The 11,152-nt window shown below is 42.8% G+C and overlaps 1 protein-coding gene across 1 annotated transcript in view; it reads right to left on the bottom strand.

Moving 5' to 3' along the window:
* Positions 1 to 275: 275 nt before the first annotated feature.
* The window catches only part of TAPT1 (transmembrane anterior posterior transformation 1), a 65,880-nt gene continuing 55,003 nt past the window's right edge, over positions 276 to 11,152 (bottom strand). The window contains exons 12-14 of the mRNA XM_072737737.1: positions 8,410 to 8,486; positions 4,867 to 5,027; positions 276 to 2,353 (exon numbers count right to left, since the gene is read on the bottom strand). Of these exons, the coding sequence (XP_072593838.1) occupies positions 2,136 to 2,353; positions 4,867 to 5,027; positions 8,410 to 8,486 (456 nt within the window). The 3' untranslated portion in view covers positions 276 to 2,135. The remainder of the gene's footprint in view (positions 2,354 to 4,866; positions 5,028 to 8,409; positions 8,487 to 11,152) is intronic.

Below are 11,152 nucleotides of genomic sequence, written 5' to 3'. Positions count from 1 at the left end.
TGAACTTGACTCTCAGATGTGAAAAACACACTGTGTGACATTCAAAACACCTGTACATCCACTGGCTGATAGATATATGAAATGGTCTATGATCAAGTACTAGCCTTTTCCGCCCCAGGACAAAAATCCAACATTTTGCTACCATTAAGACTAAGAGAAGAAGTCATATTAAACAGTCTTCTCACTTGTAAATTAGAAGTAAAATTCTTATAACAGAGTGGGTATTTACTCCAGCAAATATAACAGTAAACATTATTAAAATAAATTCAGTGACCTTTTTAAAAAAGATTACAAAATTGAATTTATTGAGTTTCACACAAGATGCACTTATAAAATTAGTACTGAATGCCATTTTAACAGAAGAAATGAACATCATTCCGAACTCCCAATAGGTTCTGCAAAGGAAATGAAATCTTCTGAAAATGACAGCACAATAACAACAGGATAATTCAAGCTGAATTGAAAGATAAACCCAAATCATATTCTTGCTCTGATCAGGGCTACGTTTGGCAAAGTTTTCCCCAAACTAGTCCATTCCCGTGGATTCCGTTCCTTTTGGTGGCAAAGAGATGGATAGAAGAATAATTCTATGATGGGGCTTCACTGAAACATACACAAAACACAAATCTTTTCATTTTTAACTTAAAATACTTCCTGGTTTCACAAAAGCATTTAGGTAAGATTTCCTTTTACCCTAAGTGAACATTATCTTCAGATTTCTTTAGTTAGTGCAAAACGTTAATATTTACTTCTGTATTTCTATGGAGACCAAAGAAGCCAAAACATTAAAGCGTGCTTTGTATTTCACCCATGAAAGAGATGAAGCCCCTAAAATTTACCTTTTGCATGTCATATACCCAAAGTATCAGCACAAGAGCCGAACTTCAACATGGAAACATCAAAGGAAATGACGGTTAACAGTAACATCTGCACATTTTGAAATGAGACACTGTAAAATTTTTATAAAAGTGCAGAAAGGTTTCTCAAGATAAAACTGTGGTGGGAAATGACTTGTCCTATGATGCAGGCCACAAACTAGTAATTAAGCAGAACAAATCTCAAAACCCAAAAGCACCTTTTCGTTCCTGTTCCCAGCGTCCATACACACATCTCCACACACACACCCCAGAGACACGGCCGCCTGCCCCCAGCTTGGGAACACCCCTGGACGCTCCTGTCAGCAGGGCTCACGCCTTTTGCAAGCCCAAGCAAGACGCTGCCCAAATCGTTCAGAATATTTAAAGCTGTCACTTTAAAAACTCTGTTAAGGTTGACACCTATGGATTTTGTACACCAACAAATTCTTCAGCCCCTTCAACACATCCTTTGAACTGCAACAATTTATGAAGCAATTAGTTTTAAAGCGAAACCCGTTAACTATACATTAAAAGTTAACACTGCTCTTCTTCAGTATAAAAGTGCCTTTTGTAAGGGTATTTCTATTTTATCCGTTGCAATTGAACAATACACAGCTCACATTTTGCTTTAAAGAGTAAACTGAAAAATTATGAAACATTTTCTCCGTGATGCATAACCACCTTCATTAAAGGAATATTTTTTAAATAAACAAACCAGCTTAGGGTTTTTTTCCCCTATAAAATGCTACTATTCATCATGAATTATTTTAGGTAGCCTTTTATTCTGATTAATTCAGACACATCTTCAAGGATTATTCTGGTGGTAAGAACATTTATCTTGACTTAAGTTTAATTACCATTTTTCTTTTTAATGCTTTGGCAGATGAAGTACAGTTTGAAAACTGTTTGTGGAAACAGTATGGAAAGGTAATGTGGTAAAAGCTTCACAGTTTTCCAGGTACATCCTTGTACTGAGAGGCCTCGATGTTCCGGAAGCACAGACGGACGAGCAGGGTGGTGCTGACGCTGCATCGCGGGCCTGGAAGTGACCGCTCCCAGCCACGCACGAGGGGCTCCTCCTGCCCGGCAGGTCCCCAGAGTCCAGGCTGGAGGCTGCCGAGGTTCTGTGACCCAACCTGCAGCCAGATCCCATCACTGGAAGAAAGATACTAAGATTCGCTTTCCATTAATAATTTAAGTTTTTAAATAAATATTTAAGTGCCATTTTCTGCACCTCCTGCCCGGGACCCGGCATCTTGGGCACGGGAGGCATGGAGTTCAGTCGATTCGGTTTCCACAGATTGTGAACCTGTCCACCTCTAACAAATCTTTCTTCGAGGATCTGTGCTTTAATTCAGAGCTCTCCTGCGTTATGTCCTTCTCATCGCCGTCTGGAGTCGTCAGAAACTGGTCAGAACTGCTCGCCACAAGGAACGGTACGACGCTTTCCTTGGGATGAACGGGCTGGCTGGTAACTGAAGCAGACAGGTTTTCTTCTGTGGAAAAGCAGATCCAGCTAATCAGAAAAGGATTTCCCCCCGACTTATAATAAGTTTACCAAAAGAGTGGGATGGAAAAAAGTGTCCATCATCCATCCTTTTAAGTAAAGCAAGTGACAACCAAAAAAGCACGTGGCATATAAGTGGCCATGGTTTATGATGAAACTCAGTGGCTATGCCATTTGTTTGTTCAATTAAAATTTCATAGAAGGGCTGTTATGTGAATTGTGTCACACGGATAACACTACTACCTGATTTTGGAAAGATCAGGACTCCCATTTAACAAACTCCCTCCTACACGGCCAAGTCCAAACATGTCTGTGGCTTGAAAAATTAGCCTTGGCTCCTATACTCTGGACGGCAGGGACAAGCAGACTGTAGGGCATCCGACCTCTTCTGTGTAGTTGCCTGAGCAAGACTTAGCCTTTCACCTCTGGGAAGTCCAAAAGAGAGGCAAAAACCAACCAACCAACAAAACCTGAATGTTTACTTTGGGTGCCGGGAATCCTGGAACCTGATCTGCGGGACAGCTGGGTTGGGGCCTGAACCGCACATTCTTCATCAGGGCAAAAATGACATCACGCCAAGTGCACATACGTAAAATGAATCATCTGATGGGTGCTGACACACGTACACATCTGCAGAAACCACCCCCACGAGTGACAATGAACGCGGAGTCTCTTTTCCTGCGCCCTCACCCCGCTGCTGTCCTTTGCTTCTTCTAGAACATAACCAACACAATGCTGTTCTGAGAGCCGGCTCTTCCTTTCATCCTTGAATTGAAACTGAGCCACCTGACTTGCAAAACCTTCCTGATGGTATCTGGTCTGTGGTCTCCTACCCTCCAGAACACCCTACACAGATACTCAGACACTGGCCCAAAATGTACTTAGTATGTGGCTCTGGATCCAATGGCCCTGAATGAGACATGCACTTAAAGCTTTATCTCCCCGGCCCCTCGTCAGACTGAAGGCTCCCCGACACCAGGACAAACACGTACTCACGTGTTAAAGTGTCCAAGGGGCCTAGCTAGACAGAACACACGTGGACCACTATCCATCACCCAGTTGAAACGAACGCAACCCCATATTACTAAGAGTATTTACATGTTCTTTGTTATGAAAAAAACTATTTTCAAGTGGTCATACAAGACTTTTTACTCTTGGCTCTCTAGGAAGCATGCATGAGCGTGGCCCTCCCTTCAGTCTGGACTTGGCCCCTTCCCACAGCAAAAGTCACACCCAAAATACTGAGCTGCTACGTCCCTGGCTGCTTTTCAGGCCTCCAGATTCAGCTCATGCTGGTCTGTTCCTGAAGTATCCTCTCCCCCATCTTCACCGGGACCCACTTCTTCTGTTCTTTGAGATTCAGTTCAGACATCACCACCTCCAGGAAGGGGCCCTCTCCTGTCCTCTCCAAGCCTGTCTACAACTCACTCTCCTGTCTGGATTATCCACTTTTGCTGTCTCCTCTGTCAGTCTGTGAGGCCCTGCAAGCACAATTTATTTACCTTTGTATCTCTAGCATCGAGTGTATCACCTGGCACACAGCAGCTCCACATATTTAAAATAAACCATTTAAATGAAAAGTCATGTGAACAGATAATCATGACAATAGGGAACTGCCATCTACTGACAAAAATTACATCAGTGTCCCACTTCTTCCTCCAAATCTTCCAGGCCAGCAGCTCTGGAATCATCCTTCACTTCTTGGTCTCATACTGTAAAACCTCATCAGCACACCCTGTGCTCTTCCAGGTCTCTCCGGAATCTGGCCAGCTCTCCTATTCACACCACTAAGCCCTGCTCTGAGCCAGGCAGCCTCCCCGCTAGCCCTTGCACCTCTGCGCTCATTCCTCTGGAGTCCCCTTTCCACAAAGCTGGAGAATGATCCTTTTAAAATGTCAGCTGGGTCATGTCTCTGCTCCAAACCCTGAAACAGATCCCCCCCCACACACAGTGAAAGATAGTTCTCACAACAGGCAGCAGGGTGGCCTCTGATTCCTTCTCCAGTCCCTCTCCCATGGCACCTCTGCAGTCCCTCGACACACTCAGCAGGTTCCTCCCTCGGCCTTTGCATGTGCTGCTGGTGCTCCTCCTGGAAAGGTGCTGTCCCCTTGGCTGGGGGAGCTCCCGACTCCCAGTCACGCTCCCCTTTTCAGATCCATCTGGCCTTAGTCTTCTCTACAGTATGACTGCCCCCTCACTTTCTCCACCCACCCTCCAAGTCAGAATCAGCCTTTCTTCCCTGTTGCTATACTCCTGGGTCTGTCATGTAATAGGTGTTCAACAATCATCTCCTGGACAATGAATAAATGTAAAAGCTCAGAGCACCGCGTTATGTGTCTCTGCAAGGAGATCTAAAATATAAATGCTAAAGACAACTCAGCAAAGTGAAACCAAATCTTGAAAGCATTGCTAAACATCCACCAGTGATTTTTTTTATCAGGTAGAATTTAGACCATTAACTCTTTGTTAAATGATTCACACAAGTGATGGGACCAAACATACCTTGAGAGGGTTTACATTTGTTCTGTGATTTATTAGGTGGTTTGCCTGGTGCACTGGCTGGAGGCGGATTAAATAGCTTCTCTTCCATCTTGGCCTCCTTCACATACTGGCATGATTTTCCCAACAGCACGATGCTATTAAGTACTTTCAGGGATATCAACCTACAAGCAGAAACAACCATGGTTGGGATTCATCTCCATCAATGCAAACGCTGTCTCCCCTGCTTCTTATAAGAGGGCCTGGGGCCAGGGGAGGCACATGACCCGGGAGCTGGAGGCCCCCGTTTTCTGGAATGGGCAAGTGTCCCATGAGGCTTCTTTACCACAAGAGAAAACGCTTGATCGATTCATTAGTTCTCATGACGAGAAGAAATTGTACCATTTAGAAATTTTATCTGGTACTAAATCATTATTCTTTCACTGCAAAACAAATATCTTTAGTAAATGTAGGTGAACAAGACAGAACTTATAATTCCATCCTCCAGCACTGCTCACTGTGACATGTGGTATACAATGTTTTGATTGTTTTTGTGATGACTTTATACCGACTTTCCCACTGCCGGAAACGGGGTCTATTTTACAAAGCAGTAGGGGCTGGAGTTTGGAGCCAGGGCAGATTCTAGGCACCAAGTGTCTGGGTTCAAATCCTGACTCATCTCTTCGAACCTATGTGGACCTGAGTGCACTTCTTAACCAGTAATCCAGAGATGACTCCAGTTGGTGCTCAGAACAGTTCTTGGCACACAGAGATGTCAACCAATTTTGCTATTAAATGCTATTGTTGTTTTACATAACTACGTATTATTATGAATATTTTCCTTACCAGTTAATGTTCCTCAAGGACATTGTTATAACAAAGGCCCCCAAAGGCCTTAATTTCTGGATATTTGGGTTATTTCTAATATTTTTGTTTCTATTTAAAAGTTTCTAATTCAGAAAACTTAGGCTAAATCTGTATTTCCTTAAGATAAATGCCTAGATAGCTATGGTTCCAGAAGTAGAATTCGTGGGAACCAAAATGTATATATTTTAAGGTATTTGATACAAATATGGCAAAAAAAAAATCCTGAAAAAATACTCTTTATGTTAGTATCTTCTCACAAAGGGAGGTCTTACAGGACAAAGTAGCAAGGACCTCACTGGCAGTGTTACAGTGAGTGCAGAGGCAGCTGCTGTCTTTATGGCTGAGATGAGATCTTGGCAATTACAGGAATCTGTGAGTCAGTAAGGGCGAGTCTGAGGAGGGGGTCAGGAAGAGGTCAAGCAAACAGGTCTCCTTCACTGTCCCCAGTTAAGAATGCAAACATCCAGGGAGGACCTCACCTGGATAACGGCCCAAGGATTTTCACGTGCAACCTCCTCCCCCAATTTACTCTCAGACCCAACTCTGCTTGCAACTCCTTACTCATACTTTGCCTTGCTTCCCCGACCTTGCACTGGGGATGGCTAATGGGATTTCAAATTTACTAAAGCCTGAACTCGATTCCAACGCAGGCTTGCAAAACAGAAAATTACACAAAATCACACCCGTGTGTGTTTCTTACAGGCTCCTCCATCATAATATGGCGATGCCACTACCCTAACTGCTTGGGCCCCAAACTCTGCAATCACACACTGGATTCCTCTTGTTCCCTTACACCTCACATCCAATCATTCACTGGCAAGTCCTGTCTGGCTCCCCTTTCAAAATATATACCAGATGACAAATTGTTAGCACTCCACTGCTACCACTTGAGTGGTGGCCATGGGCCTCTTTCCCAGGGAGGCCCATAGCCGCTTCCTGACTTGGCCCAAGGTCTGCTTCTCCTCCTGCTACACTCCAGCCTATCCTCCACATAGCCGCCAGAGTGGTCCTGGCCAAGAGCCAGCTGGATCTCGGCCTTTTCGGCTTGGAAGCCTCCAGGGTTCCTCCTCCCCTCAGCTGGAACCTGAGCCCTTCCCGGGGTTGCAGGGTCCTCTTTGTGACGCTCTGTCTGGACTGCTGGACTCCAGCCTCCCAGGCTCCCTACTGTTGCTCCTGTCAGGCCTGTCCTGGGTTGCCTCTACTGCACGTGCCATCCTCGCAGGCATCTGCGTGGCTCTCTCCCTCACTCCATCTGGTCTTCACCAAACACCAGCTCACCAGAGAGGCTCAGAGGCAGGCCCCTCTGTTGTTTGCCATCTCCTTCTACTACTCTATTTTTCTTCCTGAAGCTTACTGCCAACTGTCACTTTATGGAGATTTGCTTTTCTGGCTGTTGCCTATTTTTCCACTAGACTTGCAGGGCCACAAAGGCAGGGCCCCTGGTCCTATACCCACGGGTGCTCACTGAGGAGGGCTGAACGTATGAGGCGGGCGGAGGCTGCCGGCCACAGTAGGTCTGCAGGGAAAGAGGCCCAACTGGGCCATGGGGAAAAAGCCCAGCACCAGGTACCAAGAGGCCCAACTGAGTTCTGACCTATCTGCACTCGAATGAGAGTCCTGGGCTGGGTGGGGTGAGAGAATAGAGACAGCTTCACTGACCAGGTGGTTTGGGTAAGATTCTCAAGAAGGGGACAGCTTGGGTACTACCCTGATATGAGGCTCAGAGAGAGAAATTAGTCGAGTGGAAAGGTCAGTGAGCAACTGTGCCTCTGTGGGCTACAGGGGGACCAGTGATGAGATGTCGGGGTGGGGAGGCACGAATTTTCAGTCATTTAGATTAAGGCACGTCCACTGTGGTGAATTACACACACAACTGTAACTAAACAAAGGTTTTTCTAAGTTGCATATACATGCTTCACTTCCTAGTTTAACACACACACACACACACACACACACACACACACACACACAAGAATACTTTGTTAAACAAAGATGGAAGCGATTACAGCAACAGCCCTTGATGAACCAAGAATGTGGGAGCACTGTGTGAGCATCTGTACCACAGAAGGAGGGTCTTAGGTTTTTAAGGTCAAAAACCAAGGTCAGTCTATGGTTCCTTGGGCTTTAGAATCTGTGAGTCAGTCCCCACAATATGAAGAAGGGGCAGGCTCTAGGAGAAATCAAGTCCTGGGCCCTCTGCCTCAACACAATTTCCTATGGGCCCAAACCAGAGCCACCAATCAAGGTACTGATGACATGGCTTGGGACACTGCAGGGACAGAGGCCTGATGGCTACGGGGGACAGCCTAACTCTAGAACCTGAGCAGAACCTTGGTGAGGAGAGCCCCATGGATCAACTCAGTTAAAGATGTTTTTAAACCCAGAAAAATGTCTGATTGTAATGGCAGATTTTACTGTGAAAGAAAAAGGAAAGCAACTGAAATCCTATGCAGCAAGAGCTTTAACTGATTCTACTAAAGATTAAAATCAACCCTAAGGTGCCACTTACACTGGTACCAAATAGCATACTTCACGGAGTCTCACCAAGTCGCAAACCCACCTGGAGGTACGTGCTGTGAGGGGAGCCCTGGGACAGTAAGAAGGGGTGCAGGCTGACTTGGATGCTACTAGCTTCCATTACATCTTGCATATATGCTTTATGGTATAACCAAAAATATATTCAGGAACTGTTAATCTTACCCAAAATAGAAGAGTACGACACAGGCATAAGACAGAATTCCTTGCACTTTGATTGAGCTTGTTACGACTCTGATGAGCTAGCCAGAAACAAACAAAAACAACAAAAACACACAACCACAGAGTTATTAGTTAATATTTAAATAAAAACTTCTCCTTGCTGATTTCAACACTCTGGGCACACTCCTGTGGGCTTTGTCTAAATCCAAGTAGTTCTAGATTTGTCAATTCATACGAGAATATTTGGCTGCACGTGAAAACCTCTGTGGTGGATGTGGATCTGTGTAGGCAAATCTAGGATGCCTATGGCTAATGCCCTGTTCAGCTGTCACTGACACTGAGGTCAGGCACTCTATCTGGGTTCGTGAATGACATGTGTAGTTGTACCTCACAGAGAGTCAAGTCAGCTGATTTTGAAAATGAAAAATCACTCTGGAAAATACAAATAGATTCATCTTGCTTCATCTGTCCCGACCAGAGCTAGCATCATGTGGTGGGCACTTCCCTTATTCTTGCTTTTTTTTTTTTGGTCTTTCCTTGACTCTTTTTAGGAACCCACAGTGACTAATGGGGAAGAGGAAAAAGGGAGCCTTAAGAGCTTTGTACTGTTTTAAAAAACAAATATTACAAAATTCATTATTTAAAAGATGAAAATTTTCAGTCTCTTTGGTATAGTCATGGTTAAACACATTTTCTTACTTATCTCACAGAAATGTAGGAGGAACAGCACTGTCCTTGGAAGTGTGCTGAATAAATCTGGTGGGGCCTGTCACCGGAAAATATTTATACATCAGGTTCAGCTTAATAATGTATCCACACATCAGGGTCCAGGGGCTGCTACACAGAAATGCAAAGTCTGGGAAAATAAGGGGCCTTAGCCTTATCCAGCAAGGTTAGGTTATCATCAAGTGGAACTCTACTAAAGGGTCTTAAATAAATACCATAAGATACGTTTTAAACAACATTTTACAAATGCTTTTAGTGAAAGAATAACTAGGTGGAGAGAGAACTACTGTCTCGTGTTCAACAAAGGTCCCTATGAGAGGACTGACGTGGAAGTCCTCGTCTCTGTCACATGCTGTACTGAGGAGATAACCTACTGGACAAATGTTTGTGATGTATATTAACGTGGCCCTAGGATTTTACTGATTAATATGAAGGCAAGCCAGCTGCAGCATTCAAGGCTTAAATGATTTCACTTTTATCTAATATATTATTAGGGAATTTTAAAATACATATGTCCAAAGTGTAATTTCCACGAGACCTTAATGCATCATTTACTTTTCCTGGATATGAATTCATTTTAGGACATAAGGTAACATTTAGAGAGAAACACTGCCACTCATGGGCATTAAAGAGGCCTTGGACTATTCCTCAAGACTCCTAGATGGCTGCCAAAGTTCAAGGTTACTTGGAGCTCTGAGAGAAGAATGCTACAGGAGGAAACCTACTGGATCACTGTCTAACTGCAAGATCCCCTCTGAAAATGCAAGAGGTGCTCCAGAAGCATTTCGTTAACCAATTACCAGTTAAGCTTAAATCTTTTGGTAGAACAGCCATAAAAAATCATTTCAGAAATAAAACAAAGGCTGGAGAAAATTTTAAAAATACTAAATTAAAAAAAAATCCATACTAATTATGAATAGAGTTTTCTGGCAAACAAATTACTAGATAGTCAATTATTTGGCAAAGCAGAGCCATATTTAAATCTAATCATTAACTAAACTTTTAAAAATAAAAAATCTATCAGGCAACTTAGGTGTATCCTTACATTCTATGTATCACATTTCCAGTTGTAGGAAACAAATGTAGAAATATTTAACATTTTATCAATCTCTTTAAAATAATTTACTCTTTAAAGTATTGTTTTCCCAAAACTTCTGGAAGCTCCTTTTCCCAAACAAAAGAAAGCCGTATTATTATGTAACAAACAAGTTACTATATAAAATATTTAGGATGTGGTTGTTTGGAGAGTCACAATGAAATTTACATAATATTAAATCTATTAATCTTCCGGTCTCTAATAAAGGTCAGGCAGCTGGTCTATGATACAGCTGGCATCACTTACAATTTCTTTATACATCTCTTAGTTGACTTCATGACACTTTGCATCTATAGGAGAACTCTAGATGTCCACTGGCAAAAAGATGGCTGCATTTGTTTTGATGTGAGACTAGGTAGCCAACGAGGAACATAATCAAATACAGGTGCAACCAGCAAATCTTAATTAACATTATTACAGCCCATTGTGGCTAGTAACTTTTTACAAGGCTGTTCCAAGCAATTCATTAAAATATTCAAAGTATATATATATTTTTTCTGAGCATAGCAGTAAAAATTTTCACTGTGAAAACTTTGGAAAAATTGTAAAAAGTAGTAACTATAATGGACAGAGACCATGTCTTCATTGGAGCACACCAAAATTTATTTAACCCATTTCATTTCTTTCCAAATTTTTACTATTATAAATGCCCCTGCAATGCATAATATTGCCTATAATTCATCATGTGCTTTTTATAACTATTTTCTTGGGATGAATTCCTAGAACTAGAATTACTACATCAAAGCATAATACTGTCAAACTGCCTTTTAGAAATGTTGGATTGACTTCTTATACTTCCACTAATACATGCTTACATGATCACACCAATGCCCACCAGTAGGCATTTCTGTTCAAAAAGAAAAATCTTTGCTAAATGAATATGCAAAAATAAGTACTCTCATTGCTAGGAAAGCCATTACATAA

The sequence above is a fragment of the Vulpes vulpes genome, chromosome 14 (assembly GCF_048418805.1).
Source record: "Vulpes vulpes isolate BD-2025 chromosome 14, VulVul3, whole genome shotgun sequence".
NCBI classification, from domain to species: domain Eukaryota; kingdom Metazoa; phylum Chordata; class Mammalia; order Carnivora; family Canidae; genus Vulpes; species Vulpes vulpes.
The sequence above is the reverse complement of the archived record's forward strand: the minus strand, read 5'-3'. Positions and strand labels throughout refer to the sequence as shown.